General features: G+C 36.8%; 1 protein-coding gene across 1 annotated transcript; it reads right to left on the reverse strand.

Annotated features, from left to right (window-relative positions):
• Positions 1–1362: 1362 nt before the first annotated feature.
• On the reverse strand, positions 1363–25968 carry LOC127654282 (tyrosine-protein kinase receptor Tie-1-like). The gene is made up of 23 exons (XM_052141410.1): positions 25793–25968; positions 21687–21980; positions 20828–20938; positions 16727–16882; positions 16487–16618; positions 16150–16290; positions 15718–15846; positions 15256–15401; positions 14678–14822; positions 14440–14598; positions 13372–13509; positions 12494–12778; positions 11304–11594; positions 10893–11083; positions 10454–10664; positions 10251–10361; positions 5802–5992; positions 5352–5465; positions 5093–5163; positions 4078–4118; positions 3866–3962; positions 3661–3760; positions 1363–3020 (listed from the first exon to the last, which is right to left on the reverse strand). The coding sequence occupies exons 1-23, from the start codon at positions 25860–25862 to the stop codon at positions 2949–2951; spliced, it is 3396 nt and encodes a 1131-aa protein (XP_051997370.1). The 5' UTR covers positions 25863–25968; the 3' UTR covers positions 1363–2948.

Here is a 25968-nt window from a genome sequence, read left to right on the forward strand (position 1 = left end):
TTTCTTTTTCTGTGGGATTATATCTTTCAATGCATGAGCAAATAAAAATTAAAGAGGCAAATTAATGGATTTATCCCACTTTGGCTTTATGCATGCATTATCTCATATCTTAATTGGCCACCAAATGTAAAGTAGATAAATGATCAATATTTTTTACATTTAACACTCAGGCAACAAATGCTTTAATTCAATTTAAAATTTAAGTTTAAAGCCAAAACATGACTATGGGGTTGAAAGAAGAGGGATGGGGCATCTACAGTAAGTAGATTAATTAGAGTCTGTCTGTTTTTCTTAAAGTGCAAGTGTGTGAGATTGAGGAAACGGAGTTGATACCCTGACTGACAGCTCCTGGGCTTGTGGCAAAATAGGAGGAAATACCCTGACAGATCAGCAAGCTGCAGCAGGGAAGGAGCCTGACCTCAACTCCACTACTTGAAGAGAGCAAAAGAAAGAGTGTGTGAGAGAGAGTAATTTCTGTTCCACATCACGTTTACAGTTGGGCACTCCATTTGCTGATGTGATGAGTCCTGTCACCACTTAGATGCTTTATTTATCAATGCAAACATATTCTCTAACAATCTTTATTGGTTATAGCATGTCATAAATTACACTACTTCTAGAAATCACATAAAAGGAATTTACAATCTTTACTGACAGTTCATTAACAGAGGTTTGGGAGGAGTATGTTCATTTTAATCTGACAAATCACAGCCCACAAGTAGGAGTATATAACCACTGCTTACCTGCTTCCTGTGACAATTCTCCTGACATTCCTCCTCCACCCCATCTCCACATGTTCTCTAGATTCATCATTTATCTAAATAAGTAAACTAAATGGGGGGTGGGTAATGGTCTGCACTTATATAGTGCCTTTTTAACCTTATCGGTATTCAAAGCGCTTTACACTGTTGACTCATTCACCCATTCACACACACATTCATACACCAATGGCAGCAGAGCTGCCATCCAAGGCGCTAGCCTGCCATTGGGAGCAACTTGGTGTTCAGTGTCTTGCCCAAGGACACTTCGGTGTGTGGAGTCATGTGGGCCAGGATTCGAACCACCAACCCTGCGATTAGTGGCCAACCTGCTCTACCAACTGAGACACAGCCGCCCCTAATCAGGATTCGTGTCGAGTCTCGAGCTCCTAGCCCTCCAGTATATGGACAGCAAGCCAAATATCTTTACCTCTTCTATACAAGATTGCATTAACATACGAACTACTGAAACAGAAATGCTGTTTACAGAGATCATCCAAGCCCAAGTTCCGAAATTAACTTTTTGCCACTCCTGCAAGTGGTAATAGAATTTATAACATATATCAGCCATGAAGGTTTCTTACAAAACATTTTTTTTTTTGTCATTCACATTTATTTATAAAGCACATTTAAAAACAACAACAGTTGGCAAGTACTGTACAACATCAAGGTTAAAACAAACCACATTAAAGGATAAAACACAGAGTATAAAAACACAAACAGAGCACAAAAAGTAATACATCTACACCTGCTTATGGCTATATGCTGCAACAAATAAATGAGTCTCAAGAAGCGATTTAAAACCATACGTGGGCACAGACTTAATATACAGTGACAAATTATTCCAGAGCTGTGGAGCAGCAATTGAAAAGGCAAGGTCACCTTTCAGTTTGAGGCGCGACCTTGGAACAGTCAACTGTAACCTGTTGGATGACCAGAGTTGTCTGGGTGTATAAATACATTTTATTAACATTTTTAACATTAACAATTTTTTTTTTTAATTGACATTATGACAAAAAGTTTCAGTTCATTATGTCACAGCCAGTCTCCATCTCTCATCGTGAAAATTGCGTATTTTTATCTTATTTTTCAAGTAAAAAATATCTCAACATCTTTAAAACATCATAAATTAACTTGAGAAGCAAAATGACATAAGATGTTAAGTTTTGCTTTCTGAGAAATCTATAAAAATTTTGTGAGGTTTATGCCAGTGAGGTAAGAAGAATTAATTTAATTTTCAACTGAAAAATATATTTTTGTCTTATATAAGCATAAACCATAAATTGTTAGATACATTAGTGTTAGATTTATTCTATTTCTTTAAGATTAAGTATCTTATGACATTTTGCTTAAGTAAATGTTGTTTTAGGGATGTTTAGATATTTTTACTGGAAAATCAGACAATTTTTTTGTTTGTAGTGTTCCTTATATTATCATTTTGATGGCTTCATGTGAGAATATTCTGCCTATTTTTTTCTCAAAATTTCAGGAGAAAAAAAAAAACTTATCCTAGATAACCTTTTGAAGGTAAAACTTCCACTAAGGTAATAGCTATCAGAAGATGTGTGAGTTGCGAGAGATGTTTTTTTAGCAAATGGTATGTCTTTGATTTGAATCGCTTGCTTACAAATGTTACACTACTATTCTTACAATTCAATGCAATCCACACATTGCAGTTCTGGCCAGTGGTGAGTTTTACTTGCATTTGGTTCTTGCCAACTGTTAATATTGGACCTTGCATGAGTCTTAAGGAAAACACTACATTGTTCATTGTACTTTTCTCAAGTGCTACATTGAATGATACTGGCACATTTGTCCATGGAATTAACTGCTTTTTATGTCCATTTAACATTCTCCCAAGAAAAAGATGGAAAAAGCATTCAATACACATTCCAGACCCCACAGACCCAGCCTGCTACAGATTTAGCTCATATTGTAGGTTCCATTTGCTTTTGTGCAATTCAAGGTCAAAATGTGTCTACAGGTCCTGAGATTTCCTTCCAGAATCTAGCCAAAGAGTTACAGCCCCAGTGTCCTTTCACAGTCTGTTCTTTATAGCCATGTGGTCTTGGTGGAGTGTCTCTTTGAACAATGGAATCTGGCCACAGGGGAGTGACAGTAGCGCAAAGCCCTACTGTGATGAGCCTCCCTCAGTCTATGAACCCTGCTTAGGTCTGGGGGGGCTTGTAGTCAGGCCTGTTCAGCTGTAGCATCTATTCCAGCATAGGTGAAGTTCTCAAAGAGGGCCGTGTTGACATAGGCCTGCATAAAAGAAAATAATTAAAATTTGGATTGTATGTATGTCTATATGCTCAACACAGGATATCTGTGTATGTTCTAGCTTTAGCAAGTCTTCACACTTGCTCTGCAGCAGTGGCAGCAGCAGCAGCGTAAGCAGATCTAGTCCACCAAGACCAAACCTACCAATTTGTAATATACATGATAACACCCCAAATTAAATACAAGAGTTGTCATGACTGAAATCTTATTATTGCACATACCTGGGGTTGAATGAGCTTAATATCCTAACTCTAACTATTCAAATTTGGCACATAACTTGTCCCGCATCGTTTGTGGTAAGGACATGAATTACATCTCAAATTATGCAGCTTGTTGAGGAGAGATGTGTTATTAATTTTCTAAATGATCAGACCTATAATATTGCCAGGCGTATGTTAAAAAAAGGAACAAGAATATCATTGAGACAGTGTGGTTGTTTACTGGCCCGAATCAATAAAACTCACCCCTTCTTTTGACTTAGGCAATTCCCAAGCAACCACCCAGAATACACTAGCAACCATCCAAACACCCTCGCAACGCATAGAAATGCAACACCCAAGCATCATGCTAGCAAGTTTTGCGTTGACAAGCAACTACAGTTAAAATCTATTTTTCTCAGTACCTTCCGAGCCTCTTGCATCCTATTTAGTTGGACAGATATTTGTGAAAATGGCGGTCGCTCATATGGTCTGTCTCGCCAGCACTGTCTCATCAGTTCATACCTGTATGGAGAATTATATAACAATGACCACAATTGCATAACCCAACTGCAATCAATCAATAAAGAATGTAAAGAGAGGTAAGAAGGCATGAATATCTGTGTTTACACTTCATCATCACAGTTCCTAGGCTGCTCCATTCTGTAGCCATGAGGAAGTTTCTCATAGAGCTCAGCACAGGTCATCCCACAGTATGGGGTTCCACCTTGAGTAGAACAGATTCATAGCATTCATCCCTTAACAGATACTGGTTGAAACAAATGTGTCATTTATAGAAGAAGTGGACAAGAATTTGTTACAACTATTACAAACAAACTTACCTAAACTCACAATTTCCCACAGAAGCACTCCAAAAGACCATCTGAAAACCCAAGGCAGATATGTGAACTAATTTAACTTAAGAATAATCAACTTAAGGATGTATAATTATGAGGTCAAAACCTGTAAAATTGGGTTTGATGGAGGAAAAGAGCAATTCTAATTTGGTTGCATTCATTTTAAACTAAACAATATGTGCATCCAGGGCCGTTTCCAGTCAGAGGTGAACTAGGCGGTCACCTGTTGGCCTGTTCATTATCCTGATGGCTGTACATAGTCCAATTTATGACTACTTAGCAAATAAATAAGGTAAATGCTACTTGATAATTTGATTAATCTGGTGCAAAAAGTGGCAGATAATATTTGTGCCCCAATTTAAATACTTACATATAGTATAAAGACATCATTGGCAGCACGTTTTTTTTGTTTATTTTTAGTCCCACAAATACTCTTTACCGTACCCCTACCCATAAACCTAACCCTCACTTTAATTTGAACTCCAACCTTAGTCTAACAAGACCTTCTGATAATGCAAACTCCAGACTGTGTGGGAAATCAACCCACACTGTGTAAAAAAACAGGCAGACCTAATAGAGAAAATTCTGTTTATTTATTTACTTTCTTGTCATTTTGTTAATAGCTTAGGTCATGTTGCTTTCAAAATGTTCAGTGCGTAGTGCTATTAAAGTATGTAAAAATAGTTTGTTTTGACAGGGGCACTGTGGTCTTGCAGAACACGCTACTCTAATTTTGAGTTTCCGGGTTTATGTTATCAGTTCCTTCCTTATTCTTCAGTTTCATATTAAAATGATGAGAATGGCAGACGTTTGACTTGTTGTTTTGGACCGAAACCACAGTGTGATGTGTGTTGATGTGTTTTGAAGTATTTAGAAAGACACTTACATTTAAATTAAGGTAAGAAGGTGTGTAATGTGATGATTAATAGAGTGCTTTGTGTATCTCTGTAACGGCATCCTGGCAACCACAAAATAACTCAAATTCACAGACTGCACTTACACATCACTCTTTGTGGTGTAAACACTATAGTTTAGTGACTCGATGGCCATCCATCGCACAGGCAGCCTTCCCTGAGACAAAGAGGCATCAAAGTTCAATGAGTTCATTGGCCAATTTTAATTATACTGGAATTTTACATAATTTTATTGCTGAATCTGTCACATTTGCCAGAGCACATGCAATTATAGAGTAAAATGGAAATATTTTGACTTTATTTTATCTTTATCCTCAACTTTAATCCCATATATATTTTTCTTACCATGGTCTTTTTGACATACACCTCCTCTCCACGCGAGAGTCCAAAATCAGCAATTTTTGCAACTAGGTTCTCTCCAACAAGTACATTTCTGGCTGCCAAATCTCTGTGGATGAACTGATGGTACAAAAACAAGAGAACCAGACAGTGTTAGAATTCTCTATAAACAGTAAAAACAAAAAAAGAAGATGCTTTTACTCTGCTAAAATTTTGCCCCTAAGAAAGAAATCAAGTTCGCAAAGAAACCATTATAGCAATTTGGACAATGCTAAGAAATTCCCTACTGTAACTAACTGCATCATTGTTTGCAATAATTACGATAAAATTACTGTGCCAATATCTAATTGTAATTATGCCAATATCTAAGCTAGTTCTGCCGATAGCAGTAGTTCCACAGAAGAAAACACATGCTCTTAAATACGATTTGTCATAATCTGAGAATACTCTTCGTACCTGTTTGTCACTAAGGTAATGCATGCCATTTGCTACATCAGCAGCAAATTGCAAGAGCTGCTGGGAGGTGAGTGTGGAAGCAGTTCCATGCTCCTTAGCAAAGGCAGGATCGGTCTCCAGCACACGACTCTTTCTGAGGAAATCCAGGAGATTTCCAAAAGGTGCATACTCAATGGCAATGTATAGGTAACCTGTGGATAAGAGAACCTGTCACATGTCTGACCTATTTAATAGCAATATATTGAAGGTTTAGTTCACCCAAAATTCTAAATGACTGCTTATTACATACTGCTCAGTATGTACTGTATAGTGCCTACTATTTAAAAAAACAGGACTGTTTATGAAACAGAACACATCATGCAATGACACAGTCTGATTAAATAATGAGTCAAGAATGGGTTGACAATCGTCACCCTATATTATACTATTCTACATTATTTCCGTTTCTTTTGTCACATGGGAAATGAAAGGTGCAAGTTGCACTAAATCATCAAGGTATTCCATGGATACAAAATATTTGCATACTACATCGAACAGGAGGATTTACCCCTGTCTCTTCAGCCTATAGATGAGTTGAATACATTTACAAGCAATTGTTATAATCAAAAGGTAATCAAAGCATTTTTATTCATGTGCATTTACTCTGGTTATGTTATACAGTAATTATGAATGTTACAGGTCATTTGTGTATTTGACCTTTGAGGTGTGACTGAGGATCTGACCCATATCAGGAATGCAGTTAACAGTGCTTTCTCATTTAGCCTGGCTCCAACAGAACATACATACATGTGAGTTGTAACTATTTCATTGATCACTTATTCAGTTTAAGTATTTAAACTTAACACTTATCTATTTCTACCTTTGCGTTGTTGCTTTTGGACATATTGTTCTATCGTCATGTTTGTTCCAAGCTGGATAAGGCCCGTGTCCCAACCTTGAGATAAATGTGCTCTGTCTAATGAATGATGTCATTTCCTGATGTTTTGTAATTTTGAGAATCATGTGATTAAGTCAGAGGAACTGGACACCAGTTTATCTAAAGAGAAGACTCATCTCAGACCCATTTCTGCTTACCAACTTGATTTAGTGTTTTAAGATATTTTTTTTTTAATGATTGCATTCACGTACTTAAACAGAACATCATGTTTGTAAGATTTCTAGAATTGTCTGTACTGTTAATCTGATCTCTGTACTCGATGTCAATTCATATGCCTATATTTACTGTTGTTTCTGTAATCTAATTTAGTTTTAGGTTAGATCCTCAACTAATTTTCACTTTCTGTCTGTTGCCAGGAAATGTAAAGAACTTTGTCTTCAGTAAACTCTCTATTGTTTGAAACTTCCTGGTCTTCATTGTTCATACTGGTCTCTTTACTGGGTATAAATGCATTTCCTTACAACAGTGGTTCCCAAACTTTTTACAGCGACGTACCCCTTCAAACATTCAACATCTTTCACGTACCCCCTCTATAAGGCATAGATAAAATGCACACAAGGTATTTTGAAAATATGTCTGTTTAACACAATTATCTTTGTAAAACAACTCCCTTAAACTAAATATGTTATATTTTTACATGTTTTGTACATGTTATATTAATCATATACATACTGAATAAATGGCTTACCAATTGAGATGGGAATGCTAAATATGATATAACTGCTTAACTTGAAAACTCCCCCCTCATCACGTCGCGGTATGCAAGAATAGTGTTCGGTTCTGTGCCTGTAATTGCACATCATTGCAGGTGCGGCATTGCAGGCCAACTTTTAAAAAATAAACTCATTTATTAAGGTGGTAGTTTATTCTGATGGGTATCTCAAGCTGACATGATGTGCTACCCCTGTTTTTACATCATTTATTAGGTTGTAGTTTTTTCTGATAGGTATCTCAAGCTGACAGGATGTGCTGCCACTGTATTTACATCATTTATTAGGTTGTAGTTTATTCTGATAGGTATCTCAAGCAGACAGGATGTGCTACCCCTGTTTTTACATCATTTATTAGGTTGTAGTTTATTCTGATGGGTATCTCAAGCTGACAGGATGTGCTACCACTGTATTTACATAATTTATTAAGGTGGTAGTTCATTCTGATGGGTATCTCAAGCTGACAGGATGTGCTGCCACTGTATTTACATAATTTATTAAGGCGGTAGTTCATTCTGATGGGTATCTCAAGCTGACAGGATGTGCTGCCACTGTATTTACATAATTTATTAGGTTGTAGTTTATTCTGATGGGTATCTCAAACTGACAGGATGTGCTGCCACTGTATTTACATCATTTATTAGGTTGTAGTTTATTCTGATGGGTATCTCAAACTGACAGGATGTGCTGCCACTGTATTTACATAATTTATTAAGGCGGTAGTTCATTCTGATGGGTATCTCAAGTTGAGAAGATGTACTAACCCTGTTTTTACATCATTTATTAAGGCGGTAATTCATTCTTATGGGTATCTCAAGCTGACAGGATGTGCTACCAATGTTTTTACATCATTTACTAAGGTGGTTTTTAATATAAATAGTAGCTCATTCTGAGAAAGAAGCACATTTTGTTAGACAATATAAACTACCTGTAGCACATCTTGAACGGGTAGGAGAGATTGTCAGAACACCGGCCGAATTCGAGCATTGATGCTTTTAAATGTGACATTTGACACTGTTAGCAAGGTTGAGGTCATTTGCTGAAAAAACAAAAAACATCATGCAACAATGTAAAAACAGGTCTCTACCGTGCAAGCAAATGTGATTGAAAATGACTGCGTGTGAATGCGGAAATCAATTTGGTGGCGCTGAATGACACATCTCATCAAAACTTATGAACTTATACCATCAGAATCAAAACTCCCTATGCATCTAACCTTAAATACAAATTACATTTTAAACTGCGAAAAAAAATAAAAAATAATAAATAAATAAATAAACTAAAATCGTGGATGACTGACATGTGCGAGTCTGATGAAACAGTGCAGTGTTTTACTTGCGATCACTAAGCTACGTCACCTAGCACGTATGACGCACGACGCATGAGTAGATGCATTTTTATTTTAACCGCAAAATATCGGGTTATTTCATTGCATATTTTTCTGACATTTATGACACAACCATTTTGGTGTTTCTACACAAGAGGGCACACAGTGAGAAATACGTTAACTGGGTTTGAATGTTATTTTTAGACTGTGATGAAATTGAAAGAATGGTAAATCTCAGAATGTTATTCGCGTACCCCCATTGTCACCTCACGTACCCCAGTTTGGGAAACACTGCCTTGCAACACATTAAGGAAGTATGAAAGTGGACGTCGCACGTCCAAATGCTTGTGAGTTTCGATTTCTTGGATGTTAAAAATTCACGGAATAACTGCAACATTACAAGACTGCAAAAACGTATTGAAACAGCGTAACATGTTAACGCATTATAATAACATCAAACGGATGCAGGGTTCTGTGTCAGGGTGGACGAAATACCAGTAGAAATGTGTTAACAGCAAGACGTGTTAAAGTATTTTGTCTATCATGGTTATGCAAAATCCCGCCACATGGCAAAGAATGCGCATTCCAAAAAATCACAATATTGTAATCATCATTATATTTTTATCAGTCGCTATTCGCATTTTAGAATAATAGTAAAGTCATCAAAACTATGGTATTTCATAAATGGAACTATGGGAATTATGTTGTGACTAAACAAAATCCAAAAATAAATCAAAACTGTGTTATATTTTAGCATCTTCAAAGTAGTCACACTTTGCCTACAATTTGCAGACATGTAGCCTACTCTTGACATTTTCTCAATCAACTTCTTGAGGTATCACCCTGGGATGCTTTTTAAACAGTATGGAAGGAGTTCCTATCTATGTTGGGCACTTATTGGCTGCTTTTCTTTATTATTCGGTCCAAGTCATCCATTTCAAAAACTTTTTTTTTTTATTATAAAATTTTAGCTTTATAATAAATTAATATGGTGGCACAATTATAATTTTGTCTACAAAACTAATTTCAACATTTAAACATACACTTTCATATCAAAAGATTTTTAAGATCATGAGAAACGAGTCAAGTGTTTCAAAACTTTTGACCGGTAGTGTGTGTGTGTGTTTCTAGATTTAGTCAGCAGTCAGCCATTTCAAACCCTTCAGAAAAGTGGTGACATATTGAGATTTAAAAATAATACAAATAATGAAATGTGTTTCCCTTTTTTCTGCAAGTACATGCATTAAATAAATAAATAAATACAGTAATATACAACTTCAAAAACAACTTAAAATAACTGAAATATTTGTGTATATATATATATATATATATATAGAGGAAGAGACGCAGTCTTTCTTCTAATTAAGTATGGGTGGCTTCAAGGAAAAAGAAAAACTGCTCTACAGTGTGTCAAACACTAGTTTGTGTATTGTCCAAGTATTCAGTTCGGTAATGCCAGTAGGTGGCGCCCTCACCTCTGTTCTCACAAGCTCCGATGAGATTTATTATGTTGGGATGCTGTCCTAATTTACAGAGCGCCTCTAATTCACCAGCAAAGTCCCGATGGTCATTCTCTGAGGCAAACTCTGCAGGAACACAACAGACACACAAAATCACAATGATTTTAAAACAGATCTTGGCTAAAAATATAGTGTTGAGTTACGGCGTGTTGTCTTACCCTTGAGCATCTTAACCGCAGCACTAATTTTTATGCCATCTTTTTTGACCATGGCTTTGATGACCTGACCAAAGTTCCCTTCTCCAATTACATCCTCAAACTTAATGTCTTCCCACTCCAGTATGGGATAGGTGAGGGGCTCCGGGGAGGGCTTCAGCCGTCGGGTCAGTGTGAGAGTTCCCGAGTTGAACTGTAATATAGTTTCTTCTCCCTGGGAGTGTATACATTGATATTTAGAGTGCAAGTGATTTATTTTAAACTTTTGTTGTTTGATTTCTTATAAAATTAGTAAAGGTGAAGTAATTTTTGTCATTTCTTTAAGGAATTGCAAAATATATAATCAATCAATCAATCTATCTATCTATCTATCTATAGTAGCTATATATCTGTCTGTCTGTCTGTCTATTTTATAGAAATGTAATCAAACGTTTCCACTCACCGATCCCGACTGATAGGTGAACTTCCTTCTCCGTTTCAGTACGGACTTACGGATGTAGAAAAGAGCAAGGAGGGCCAGAAGAATGGTCACACAGGTCACAGACACTGACCCAACCACAGCCCAAAGTAACTGATGGTCCTCAGCCATCGGCCTCCCAACTTGCTGAGTGGTGGGAATAAAGCTGGAAAATCCTGGTTGATTTTAATAAAACACATTTTTAAAAGAGTTCCTAGATTTTGCAGGCAATTAAAATAGCTTGATTCTGATCTATTCACTAAAAGTGACATTTTATATGAAAGAGAGCATCCTGATACAATCTAAGCTGGTTTAAATAGAACTGCTGGTTTAGAAAAGATTTATATTTAAGTTAACATAAGGTCTTTCTTCTACTAATTCACTATGGTCTCTTACCACCTCCTGGGGTCCTGGCTCGTACAAACTTGCTCCACTCCCCTGGCACCTTGGAGAAGGCTCTCACCCTGAACTGATACAAGGTGCTTCCATTGAGAGATGTCACATCCTTTGTTGTTTTGTTGCCATCATCTGTGTCCACCCAAGGGTGCAGGCTGCCCTGGCCCACTGGCTGGTATTCAATGCTGTATTTGACAATGCCTCCATTGGGGTCTTCAGGGGGCTGCCAACGAAGCCTGACTGCACTGATGGACACAGCATCAGCCTGAACGTTACGTGGAGAAGAAGGGCCTGCACAGAGATCATATGAAGTTGTACCCTTTGTTAGTGGCATTCAGGAACATCAATTTCAGACTGATGTTTGTAATATTTTTGATGTTATAAAATATTTTTTTTGTCTCCCAGCTAAGCTGTAGTAAAATTTCTCATTGAGACTCTGTGAGGCTGTCAAACATTTAGAAGTTTGATTGAACGTCCAGAGCAGCCAGATGAAGCAACACTGTAAATCGACCAATGGCGTGAGTTTGGGGCAGGGCTTTCTTGTTGTTCAACCAATGGAAGATGGAGGGTGTATTCTGGTTTGAAAGCTGTTTGAAAACAATGTTTACTTTTGCATTTCTATTTTGGAAACACATGGGTGGTGCAAAAGTAACACAATTTTGCACAGAAAGTGAATGGTGATTGAGGGTGTCAGATTCAAAAATTGAGCCTCATTTTGTGTTCCACCTAAAAAAAACTTAAGTCACTAAGTCAACATGCAGTTGAGCAGATGATGCCAGAATTTTTATTTTTGGGACATGATAAACTATACTGGCATGAGTTTGGGGCAGGGCTTTCTTGTTGTTCAACCAATGGAAGATGGAGGGTGTATTCTGGTTTGAAAGCTGTTTGAAAACTATGTTTACTTTTGCATTTCTATTTTGGAAACACATGGGTGGTGCAAAAGTAACACACTTCACCTTTAAAAATGAAGATATGTCATATTTCAACCTATTTTGTCTTGATTCACATAGAGATATACTAAAATAAAACAATTTGAAAGGTTTAACTCTACAAATCTGGACTGTGAAACATTAATGCATTATTCCTTGCCACCACATCCTGTCTAGTATCAACATTCATACCCTATTTCAAAGTCACTCACTTCTGATTCTGAGTGCCTACTTGGAGACGTGCAAGATTTCTATTACCCTGCTTATAGATGTGGATACGGTGGGCATTTGAAGGGGGTCCATGGCTGGCGCAGTTTACCAGCAGGACGACCACTTGGTAGTCCCTGTGGTACTCCAGGTTGTAGAGTTTGGTGGAGAGCACATCAAGCAAGGTGGTTTCTTCCCATAGCTTTTCTCCATGTGAGTCGAAGAGCTGCACTAAAAAGCCAGTGGCCTTGCGGGACCTGCCAATCAGAGACCACCTGATGGTGGCGTTACGCCCCTCTACTGAGCTGGAATCAATCTCTGGCCAGGCAGTGGGCTCTAGCGAAACAGAATACGCAATCAGACGATTTCCGCCTCATCTGCCAGTCCTTAAAGGGACTGATAGTTTACCCAAAAGGACAATGTTTTTTCCTCAGTGGAACACAAAAGGAGACGTTAGGCTGTGACTGACAGCCTCATTCACTATTCACTTCCATGATGAGAAAAGATGCACAGAAAGTGAATGGTGATTGAGGGTGTCAGATTCAAAAATTGAGCCTCATTTTGTGTTCCTAAGTCAACTAAGTCAACATGCAGTTGAGCAGATGATGGCAGAATTTTTATTTTTGGGACATGATAAACTATACTGCTCTCACTCCTATATTCCAATCTAAAGTTAAAGCTAAGATCAAGTCTGACAAACGTATTAAATACAGATACTGTTAAATACTGTAGGTATTTAAAAAATGCAGGTAAACGAAATACCTGTTTACCTGCAGACCGGTTTCCAATCTGACTCTCCATATTTTAACATCCACATTAACACCATCTAAACTTCCATCTTCACATTCTTAAGAACCAGCAGAGCACCACACTCCTCATAAAACTACAGTTAGTTCACCTTTTAGTGTTCTAGTTTGATTGACTCTCACCTGGACAATCAGTCTCCATGATTGTCTCTGGACCCAAAGGACCCTCTCCTCCATCCCCAGGTCGAGAGAGCTGTACACGGACATGGTATTTGGTTGATGGCTTTAGGTTCATCAGTGTGATGGGATCTATGCTGTACACTTGATCAGAGTATAAGAAGCACTGATTACACAAGGCATGTCTGGTATACATAATCGTTTATTAATATGATTGCACTTATCTACATTTTAGTCATGACAACTCTTGGAAATATTTTGAATTAAAATGTGGGTATGACATATTGATAGGATATTGGTCTTGGTGGAATAGATCAGCTTCGCTACTGCAAGTACATACAAAGACATACTAAATTATGAATGTAAACATGCTGCTGCTACACAATTAAAAAAGCAAGACATGCTGCTTCAAGCACATACTACATGTCTGAAATCAGACATATATACAGCATACATCTAGCAGATCCAGACAAGTGCAGTTGGGGAGGAGGAGGGTTTCAGAGAAAACACTCGGAGCATGCTGCAGTGAAAACGGCTTACATGCAAAAGACATTTCAGCTGAGCCGATTGGCTTGACAATCACATGTGAGTGAGCTGACTAGCTAACAGATAACAAGTTCAAAGAACCTGTCTGCTTGTGCCATTCAGAATTTCATGCCTGAACTATATAGAGTGTTGGGTAGTTATGGACTACATTCAATCTATACTATTTAATCAGATTATAGAAATCAAATACTTATAATTAGATTTTATTACATTTTAAATGTGCATCAATACAAAACATGAATTACATGAATGCATTTCACTCTTGACTTTCAAAGAATCACTGAATTGCAAAATTGTTGTTTGATTTCATGTTTAGTAATGTTTGATAAAAGGAGTGTAAAGTGGTAATTATTAAACTTAAATATAAACAAGCACCAAGTAATCCAAAATAATCAGATTAGACCACCTGAATGTACCAGATTATATTTCAGAAGTAATCTACTCAACACTGTATATACATTATATACACATTTCTAATTAGGAATACCTAAAAATAGAACAGGTTTTTGCAAAGTTAGCATCCCTTACCTATAATGGAGGACCAGGAGTCTCCTGTATCCATTGGCTTGTAAAGCATCTTAGTGGAACTAATGGGACCATCACCCGCATAGGTGTCCATTGGTTTTACAACCAGTTGTTTGCTACTCTTCATCAGCAGTTTAGGAGTAGTGGTTGGGTAAGGTGGCTCTAGTTTGAAATAAAGGGCAAACTTAAGGGTGAGAAGAAATGTTAGTTTAAAATTATTTAAAAATAAAACTCTCCTCACCTCTCACAGTTAAAGTAAACTTGCGAGAGTCCTTCCCAACATTGGTGGAGACTCGACATTCCCACACCCCATTATGCTCGGCAGTGAGACGCGGGATCTCAAACTGGGCGGTGCTTTTCTTTGAGTCCAATGTAGTGTGGGACGCCTGAGGAACAAGTTAAAACATATTTCTGTTACACAGATAAACAAATAAACAATGAACAAGACATTAGAAAGTTTCATGGACACAACAGTTGTTTCTAACCTATTAAGACTACTAACTTGTCAACAAGATCGACATTCCTATCATGCTCTTGAAGTAACAGTTTGTAAAAAAAATTATAATTTACTCATCCTCATGTTATCAAGGAGAGCTAGGGCAGATATTCACCAAATAATTACTTAAATTTCAATCTGTTCCTCACACAAAGCTATCATATGACTTTAGAATACTTAAAAAATAGAGACATATGGACAACTTTTATGACGCTTTTGAACCCTTTTTGAAGATTGACTGCTGCAGTCCCAATTTGACTTAATTGTCAGGTTTGTTTGAAGTATTCTTTTAAACTTCCTATAGTTATGAATCTCAGTTTTACCGTAAGCACAATGCTTTCCAGTTTGTGTAGCTCAATGCTCATGTGGCTGGGCAGAGGGTGACCTGTGGCAGAACATGTGATCTTTTTGCTAGAGTTCAGGTTCCCCTCCACGTTACTAGCCATGTCCAAAATCTCTGGTTCACAATCTGAAAGAGGGATAAGGTGAGAGTGGCATGAGAAACATGGAGGATCAAACCTTAGACTTCTGAGCTGAAAAGACCAGCACGAATGTTCTGGCTGGTTTATGCTGGTTTTGTGCTGGTGAACCACCACAGCTGTTCTGGTGAAGCAGGTTGACTAAAGGGCTGTTTTGACTGAACGTGTTCTTGCACAAAAAAAACTAGATGTAGAAAAACACATGTATCAGAATGCAGGTGTCTTAAAATGCGTTTTTAAAGGTTAAGTATATTTTAACATGACATAGTCTTTAGAGCTGATGGCAAAGTAATCTTGAACACTGACCTGATTCCTCGCAGTTCTGACCTCTCCAGCCAATAGGACATTGGCAGCCACTGAAGCGATTGCATTTCCCTTTGTTCTTGCAGTTGCAACTTAGAAGACAATCCGCCCCGTACAATCCATCAGGGCAGGCTATGAAAAAAAGAAGAGCATTGCACAGGTCTATGTCATCAAACTGCAGTACATATCAGCAATAGAAAGCTTTGGATATGTTTGTATAACTCTACCAAAACAAGAGAACAGTTGGATAGAGCAGTAAGGAATGTTTATGTTGGTCGAATTTATGGTTGCCAAATTTTGACTGGCAGATTCCAGAAGCACCTATTTAAACTTTTATTTCACAATTTGATGTTTTCTGCAGGGCCCAAATGATATGCTGTACAGATGACGTACTACGAACAGTAATTATTTAAAGTGACCCTATGTTAAACTTACCTTTACTACAGTTCTCTCCATGCCAACCGTTGGCACAGGAACAGCCATATGGATCCGTGAGACAGAAAATCAAGCCCTGGCAACCACTTTCTGAATTACAGGATTCCTGGCAGTTTCGGCCAAACATTCCTTCACGGCAGGCTGCAAGACCAAAATTGGACATTAAGGATATTTTAAGAGGTCAAGATAGTCTTTAAAAATTCACCTTTTGTGTTTCACAGAAGACAGAATGTCAGGTTTGGAACAACATGAGAGCGAGTAAATGATAAAAGAACATAATTTTCAAAGAAATTAATTTGATTGGATGCAACTCTAAATGTTGCATGCCCTCTCCTACCTGTCTCACAGCGCATTCCCATGAAACCTGGAGGGCAGACACAGTCTCCATGTTTGTCATGGCATACGCCTCCATTCAAGCACTCAGGGCAGTCCTTGTCACAGTCTGATCCCCATTTGCACTTTGGGCATTCTGGAGAATACATGGGTGAGGGAAATCATGAATGGACATGATAAAAAACAAAATCCAGTTTCATGCATATCCAAAAATAGTGGTATAATACTGATTACAGTACGTTACCACGAATGATGAGACGCATCAAGGCACTGTAGAGAGCACTATCTCCAACATAGCTGGCACTGTAAAACCCTGCATGGGTTTCATCAACTTTCTTCAGATCCAGGACTGCTGTGCTGTTCTGAACATCAGCAATAGGTGTCATGTAATAATAGTTACCTAAAAAAAATCAGAACATGCTTGCTTGTAAATTGCTGATCTATTTATTGAGATACAAAAGACACATTTGTTGCTGTTCTATGCATAATATGTCTCAGCTCAGTTGCTCAGAAGGGGTAAGAAGGTAACATCATATAAATGTTGACTCTGAGAAAGTTATGTTAACATTTGGAAAATAGTCAATTAAATCTTCGATATCATTGACCTGAAAAAATAGGCTTGTATATAGGCTTATCGCAAAATAAACCCTTTCATGGTGTAATAATAATAATAAATTGTATTTGTAATGCGCCTTTCTCAGACTCAAAGCGCTACAGCATGTACAAAACAAAATATTCAAACATGTGAATAAAAATCATATATAGAATATCAAAAAAATACATAAAAAAATAAAATAATAATAATACAATTATAAATTGAAAACTTGACTAAAAAGATGTGTTTTAAGAAGTTTCTTAAAACAATCCACAGAAGCAGCATCCCTAATAGATGAGGGTAGTGTGTTCCATAACTTAGGCGCGTTATAGGAAAATGCCCTTCCCCCCATGGTTTTTAATTTACAACGAGGCTGACACAGAGAGAGAGAGCCAGCAGAGCGGAGAGAGCGAGCGGGAATGGATGGAGTAACCAAATCACAGATGTAATCTGGAGCCAACCCATGTACTGCTTTATAGGTTAAAATCAGAATTTTATAGTCAATACGTGGCTGAACTGGAAGCCAATGCAGTTGCTGGAGCACGGGTGTAATGTGATGGCGTGAGGATGTATGAGTCAAAACACGTGCAGCAGAGTTCTGTATGTATAGCAACGTCCTAATAGAATTTGCTGGTAAACCCGCTAAAAGAGTTACAATAATCAAGCCTTGATGTAGGATCTTATAGGCAAATTAATTATTAATTTCCACACTCAGAGGCCAGCAGTCACACCGAAAATTCCTCAAAGTCATAAATTGAAAACTCTGCTGGTGCTAAGGAGTCAAACAGAAACCTGCATCTGGCCAATAAAATGGTCAACGAACAAAGGGCAGATCTGTCTGAACACACTTTTAGAAAACCCCCCCACAACTGGCACACACATTCCAAGAGATAGATAAAGAGCCGTCACCATGGAAACCCCATGGAAAGCTAAGATACTCCTTTGTCCTTCGACTTCACCAGTTTGACACACTTAAAATTAGACATTTACTGTGTCACATGCTAAAACTCTGTACTCAAGTGAGCTTGAAAACTGTCTTACTGTCTTTGAAAGGATACCTTTGAACTCTTTTGTAGGACAACTCATCTAAATCCTTGAACATTTTCACACAAAGTCACAGTACTTTGCTGATTTAACCCTATAAAATGCACAGAATCTCCCTTTTTGTAACAAAATGTACACAATACCTAGCCTTGCTAGATAATTCTGAAAATGATGTTATGACCTGTAATCTCTTTTCTAACTGACAAATTGATGAATATAATCTTTAATCGAGTTTTATTAATGTAATTTTACTAGAATGGTAACATAGATGACAAGTACATCATGTTTAATAGCGTATATATTTTTTCTGTATTTCAGGAATGTTTATGTTAATTCATTTTTGATATATTCGGTTGTATCCGAGATATATAAAATGTATGATTAAAACATACTTTTTGAGCAGGAAACGATAGTTGTCACAGACAAAGGATCATCAATCAGCTTCAGAAGGAGGGACAGAGAGATGTTCATATGCTATCGGAAAGACACTTTTGATTGGCTCAAGACACCTTTGGGGTGTGGCCAACCTCAACAGTACAAAACCCCTCGCCTCGGACAAACGTTCTTCTTCTGCTTTCTTCCTTGCCTCTCTTTGTCCTCCTGCTTCCTGTTTTGCCCTCGTGGCTTTTAGCCGTCTCTGGCACCACTCAAGTTCCGTAAAATGTAGAGTCTAGGAAAGCTCAGAACGCAAAGTTCAGAGGAAGCTTTTCTCACTCTCTGCTTTATGACCAGTCTCCCTGTGGGAGGCCTTGCTTCAAAACGGCCTCGTCAGTCCTGCAAAAAACTGTCAACGATCTGATCAGAGGTCCAAAAGATCGACGTACAACCATAACTTTCTACAAAAAGCCAAAGAACCAAAAGTGCTGGTGTTTTATTAAAATACTTTGGGTAATCAGATTTCAAATCGAGTTAGACTAAAAGAAGTATCGTATGGTTCCCAAGGCATTGTCTATAAATTCAGCTTGAAACATATTAGTGATATTATTTTCAATAAGCCATGAGAATAGTATTACTCCAATAAGTTAATTAATCCTTATTCCCTTATTAAAGCTAATTCCTTACAATAGAAATTGTGAGCGGATACAACGAGCCATTGCATTACATTTTAATGGTGGAGAATTTTATTCAGATTTCTATCTGATCATTTGTCATTTATTCTTACATATTATGGTGAAGTTATGTGGACATATTAATCCATACCATGTGCATTTATACTACCATAATTCCTACAAGGGTGATACAAGACACCACGTCGGGTCCAAATCACCCTATCAGGGTTTACTGTGCAATTACAACCGTCTGACAGTACATTATCTTTACATATCTCTCTCGCGAGTGGCTGCGTGTACTTTGTCCTCTCAGGAACACAGATTAGAGAGCGACCGGAAGAAAACAATTATAGTGAAAAAGATTCTCACCCAGAGCAACCGTATCACTTAAGAAGACATTCATTTAACCACAGAAGTTGTATGGATTACTTTTACTATTATCTGTGCTTTTTGGAACTTTAAATTGTTGATCACATCCACTTGCATTGTATGAACCTACAGTGCTGAGATATTCTTCTAAAAATCTTTGTTTGTGGTCAGCAGAGGAAAGATAGTCATACACATCTGGGATGACATGGAGGTGAGTAAATGATAAGAGAATTTTAATTTAATATCTGTAATTAAGGCTCAAATGAGCAATTCTAAAATCTTTCCTAATAATTGTCCTTTTACTTTGTGACCATATGGAGAAAAGTTATAATACATTACGTGCAGGCTATTTATTTAATCAAGTTTGTTTGTTTGTTTAAAAGGTCATGGCCAGCCAAAACATTAAAACCACCTGCCCAATATTGTGTAGGTCCCCCTCGTGACGCCAAAACAGCACCAACCTGTATCTCAGAATAGAATTCTGAGATGCTATTCTGCTCACCACAATTGTACAGAGTGGTTTTCTGAGTTACCGTAGACTTTGTCAGTCCAAACAATTCTGGCCATTCTTTGTTGACATCTCTCATCAACAAGGTATTTCCACCCACAGAACTGCTGCTCACTGGAAGTTTTTAGTTTCTGGCACCATTCGGAATAAATTCTAGAGACTGAAATTCTAAATCAGCAGTTACAGAAATACTCAAACCAGCCCGTCTGGCACCAACAATAAAGCCACGGTCCAAATCACTGAGATCATATTGTTCTCCATTCTGATGGTTGATGTGAACATTAACTGAAGCTCCTGACCCGTATCTGAATTGTTTTATGCACTGCTGCCACACAATTGGCTGATTAGATAATCGCATAGATGATTGAGTATTTCAGTATTCAGTACTGCTGATCTCCTGGGATTTTGTCTCTAGAATTTACTCAGAATGCTGCCAAAAACAAAAAACATCCAGTGAATGGCAGTTCTGTGGATGGAAATGTTGACACTTTTTTGGTGGCACGAGGGGGACCTACACAATATTGGGCTAGTGGTTTTAATGTTGTGGCTGATTGGTGTATAACTTGCATGTGAACTAGGGCCAAAGTGTGACAAGCTTTTTGAAAGGAAGGGTATAAATGCATTTGAATTTGCTGAATGTTGTCTTAAATTTGGAGACAACACAACACTTACTGTTATTATTCAAAATTATCCAGTAATCATTGCCTGAAAAATCATTCCAACATCATTCTATTTAGCTTGCACTTGACTAATTTCTGAATGCAGCTCCTGCATATTTACCATTGAATTTCCATGCAATGTCTCTTCTTTCTGTCCCAAGGATGCCCATGGTTATATGCACTGTGTCTCCTTTACTAGCCGTCAGAGAGACCCTCAATGGTCTAAAGTGAACTTGAAAGACACAATAATAATAATTATGCTTGAAAAATAATATTGATTAGCTTAACAAATGTATTAAATTAAAGAGATATTACATTCTTCTTGTGCAAAATGTGTGCCAAACTGTTTTAAACAGTCTTAACAGACTTAAAGGAATATTCTGGAATATATTGGGAATATATTGAAGTTAAGTTCAGTTGACAGTATTTGTGGCATAACATTGATTAGCACAAAAATTTATTTTGACTTACCCCTCTTTTTCTTTAAAAAAAAAGCTAAATTCTGTGTTACAGTGATCAGGCATTTACAATGGAGGTGAATTGGAGCAATTTTTGATAATTAAAATTATAACCACATGATGGTGCATCTAAACACAGTTTTAGTATGATAAAATCGCTTAATAACCTTTTCTGAGTAAAGTTATAGCCAATTGTACAACTTCGTTGCCATGACGATACAATGTAATGTCAACAAACACTAAAACCCTAAAACGACCATAATAATGACAACTTAAACAACAAAAGAATTAATGTAAGTGCTTTTATAAATTAGAACCTTCACATTTCTGTTTAAACCCTTTAAGAATTTGTCCCCATTCACTTTCATTGTAAGTGCCTCACTGTAACCTCAATTTTTGCTTTTTTTAGAGAAAAGGAGGGAGGAGTCAAAATACATTAATTAACATTATGCCGAAAATGCTGTCAATTGAGCCTAACTAGTATTGAGCCCGGTATATTCCTTTAACTTGTCTGTGCCATACCTTTGTTGAAATTGTTGATGAGTGTAACATCACCAAGTTGGTCTGTGCCTCTTTTTGAGTGACAGTAGAAAATCCCATCGTGATCAAAGCCCGTAAATCCAGAAGCCACCACTTCTTTAGCCTGTGGCCTCTGCACAGTGAAGTGAGGTGGATCTACACGACGGACAATGCTGTTGTCCTTCGTGATGTTCAGCTGAATACCATCGGTATCACGCTCTCCAGAAATGCAGATGAGGCGGAAATTATGAGCAGAGACAGCCATGTTAGAGGTCATGGTGAGATCCATAACTGCATCTGGGAGAGGATACATACCACACAGATTACAGTTTTTCTCGATTACTAGGACACATTTCATAAAACAATTCAACATTTTGTTGAAACTATAAAAACACAATCTCAAAACTACACACCAATTTGTACAAACCTCAAACTTCCACTTCAAAATCAAATATTTAACTTAAAAACATTATCTTCTGTCAAAATTAAACATTGACTTCAAATGACACACCATCCAAGCAAACACAAACTATTGCACTGCTCACAACACATCAGTGGGATCAATTCAAAACATTGCTACAAAAACTTCTATTAACCATGAATGTTACAGTCAGTGTCTATATGTTGTGCTATAGCACACCATACTATATAAAATATAAGCCTATGTTACAATAATGTAAAGTGATGCTGGTTGAAAATCACTGTCAAAAATATTTTTTTAAATTCTAACAAGTTGTTTAAAAGTACAGAGGAATTTGCATAAATTAATGAACATAATATACTTTAAAACTGTAAGTAAAAGTTGCCACAAAAATCTTACTACTCTGCATAGTGAGATGCTCATTGGTTCTGCAGAAATACAATACATTACAGTAAAACAAATACTGTCGGTTTAGACAAAGTAGATCATTTAAAAAAATTATCAGAGCAAGTGTCATGAACATGTGATACAGTCCATGCACTATACAGTACAGTACATGGCCTCCAAACAGCATTAATGTTGTATAAAAGCCCTCTAGGTTACCTACTTGTCTATTACAGTAAGTTTCAATTACTGCAGTTACTATAGCCACCTTTTTTCCTATCTGAAGGTTACGTAAATTATATAAGCAGGGTCAGCCCATCCTACAGGCAATACAGGCAACCACTTGGAGCCTCGACATGTCTGACAAGTCATGGATTGAACACACTGATACCATTTAATTAGAAAATCTCCACAGTCCAATGGCTTCTGAACTGCGATCATCTGGACCTGATCATTTAACAAACAAATCACAATGATGGTGAAAACTAAAAACATCATATTACATATAAACGAGCTCTGAATAATCACAAAAAGATAAATAACTGAAAGTGACAACAAATAAAATAACAGCAATGTATCTAAAATCGACAAGAAGTAAAGATAAGCACTACACACTAACCTGCATAATTTATTCATAACGCAAATCATTGCTGGGAACTAGAGCTGCTTCATTTCACAGTATTATTAGACAGGAAGGAATGAAAATATGAGCAATTAATTTGGAGAATAACCAAACCATCTTATCTGTAAAGATGTCAGCTCTCTAAGAGGTATGTGCTTTTACATTTGTTTAGTCCCTATAGGCCCTATTTGATTTATAAATAATTCTACATTATACATTGCTGTAGTTACCTTATTTTCCCTGATGTTTAATTTTTATTAACTTTTGCACACATTCTGGGCTACTTTTTGTTTTCATTGATTTTGTTGCTCTAAATAAACATTTCAAGCATTTTCAGCAGAATTTCAAGCATTGTCAGCAATGTCCTATACAATTAAAACTAAAAAACAGAATTTTCTTATTTATTGTAACTTTAATGGGTAACACTTGGATGTGGTTGTATTTGTTAACTACATTAGTTAATTTGAACTAACAATGAACAATACTTAATCATCTTATTTAATGTTAATTTCTACATATACTAGTCCATTTTTAACATTAGTTAATACAATATGAAATAACATGAACAAACAATAAACAATAGTATTTTTATAAATTGAAATTAGCCAAGATTAATAAATGCTGGAAAATGTTATTATAAATTGTTAATGATACCTTACGCAAACCTTACTGTAAAATGATACCCAGTAATTATCATACTTGCAGTTTCCATGACCTCATTTTAATTGAGACACTGGTTTATTTTATATTCTAGAAACAAAGTTGAAAGGTGATAAAAATAAGGCGATAAAATGGTGACTTGTCAAAGCCAAAACACACATATTCCTTTATGCATGCATGTTCATTATAAAAAGCCATTGGAACACGTTATTTGTCATCTACAGAGCTATATACAGTATAGTGCTTATATTTTGTGGTTTCTCTAAAACAAATTAATATATATATATATAGAAAACTCTGCTCATCACATTTGCAGTGGTTCTATGGATGTTTTTAAGTTATGACAATTTTCACAAAATGGGGCCCATTTTCATAATTTTATCTAGGGCCCCACAAACCCACGGGCTGGCCCTGGATACAAGTAACAGTAAAACAGACTTAGATTTAGCCAGACTTGGTGCTCAGCATTGTTGTACAATACACAAGAGCAGTCAACCAGAATAGGCCTACTGTAGAGCAAGTATCATCAAGGACAACTGTTTTTCTGCCCCTTCATCTTCCCTTCTGCCTCTGTCTGCCATCTCTCTGCCTTCCATGTATTCAAACATTGTTAGAATCCATTTTCCAAAGCACATAATCACATGTGGCCATACTTATTTATCCTGAAATGCTCACTCGTGTGTTAACAATTTTGCTACTAGTGTTACACTGGTACCGTGTGTTCACTAAATTCAGGCTTTAATGCCTTAAGTGAATAATTTGAAGTGTTTGTGCTTTTTGAATGAGAACATGGTTAAACCTGTGCAAAATGAGAGCATTTTTATGTAGAATTTTGCAGAAAATTGTAAACAAACTGGAACATGTGTAAAGACCTGAAAAGAGTTGAAGTAATGGTTGGGGAATTGGGCCAATAGAATCAGTTATAGTGTGTTAGCAATCGAAAAAAAAAACTGTAATGTAAAACTTTTATAGTAGTGGGTCTCAACAACAACAACAACAACAACAACAACAACAACAACAACAACAAAAAAGCCTCCCTGATTGCTATAAATATTTATTTTCAAATCACTTAAGGTTGAAAATATGAACCAGATCTGGAATCATGTTTCAGTATAGGCAAACATTTATCTACATATTCAAATATAGATACTTCACAAAACATCAACAACAATGGAGCTACTACATTCACATTCCTGCTTTGACACAATTTCCTCTGGCTTTCTGCCCCTCCATGTACCCTTCTCAGCATGAGGACAATGCCAGGAAACAAAGAGGATCCAAAGCCATCCCTAGGGCACACATGCCACCTTAACTATTATTAAATCCCATGATTTAATAATCCCATGAATGATGCACAGAACAAATTTTTATAAAAAAAATTGCTTTCTGTGGTAACATCTAAATTAACTGATTTTATTCAAGTCCAAAATATTACATTATCCGAATTAACCTTAATGCATTAGCTTACACCAAAAGAACAATGGCAGACTACCACTTCTTTCAACAAACCTCCCACTGATCAATCAATCGATCGATCGATCGATCGATCGATCGATCAGTCGGTCGGTCGGTCAATCAATCAGAAATTAACAAGACACATTTACCATTTTATAAATAACTACTCAGATAAACACTGGCACATTTTATGATTTAGTTTTGCCAGCATGTACAGTATTATAATTTAAAACAGGGGTGTAAATCTATACAAAAATATCCATACTTTTTATTTAAAAAGCAAGAAATGGAGTTCGTTACATTTTCTAAACATAACATTATTGCAAAATGTTGCCATGTAAATATTGTCCATTAAAAAACACCAGTTACTACAATCAATGTAGTTGCTGCAAAGTGTAACTGTGGTATTTTGGTTTTAGCCACCAGTCATTAAAAATAATTTCTAGTAACTATTGTACTTGAAAATTACCATAGTAATTTTTGGTAACACTGATCATCCTATTAAGTGATTATAAGTGAACACAACAGGAGAAACGACACATGGTGTAGGGTTGATTTTTAACTTACCAGATTCATCGATGAGACACACGAGACAGATTAAAAACAGCATGACATTAATTTGTATGTTTACTCTCATGTAATCCGTTAGAAAAAAATCAAAATAAAGGATTCGTCAGAAATTAATACATTCCAGAGGGTTCTTCCAGATCTCTGGCTGGATGCTGCCGTGCGTAATAGCACAT

This window comes from Xyrauchen texanus, chromosome 13 (assembly GCF_025860055.1).
Source record: "Xyrauchen texanus isolate HMW12.3.18 chromosome 13, RBS_HiC_50CHRs, whole genome shotgun sequence".
Lineage (NCBI taxonomy): Eukaryota > Metazoa > Chordata > Actinopteri > Cypriniformes > Catostomidae > Xyrauchen > Xyrauchen texanus.

Excerpts from the sequence above, each read along its gene's own strand:
- LOC127654282 (XM_052141410.1), bottom strand. The coding sequence starts at position 25,862 with ATGAGAGTAAACATACAAATTAATGTCATGCTGTTTTTAATCTGTCTC. Across the intron at positions 13,510-14,439 it reads CTCCTGGTCCTCCATTATAG|TGTACAGCATAGATCCCATC; the intron begins GTAAGGGATGCT and ends ACTCTGATCAAG. Across the intron at positions 11,084-11,303 it reads AGCCAGGACCCCAGGAGGTG|GATTTTCCAGCTTTATTCCC; the intron begins GTAAGAGACCAT and ends AAAATCAACCAG.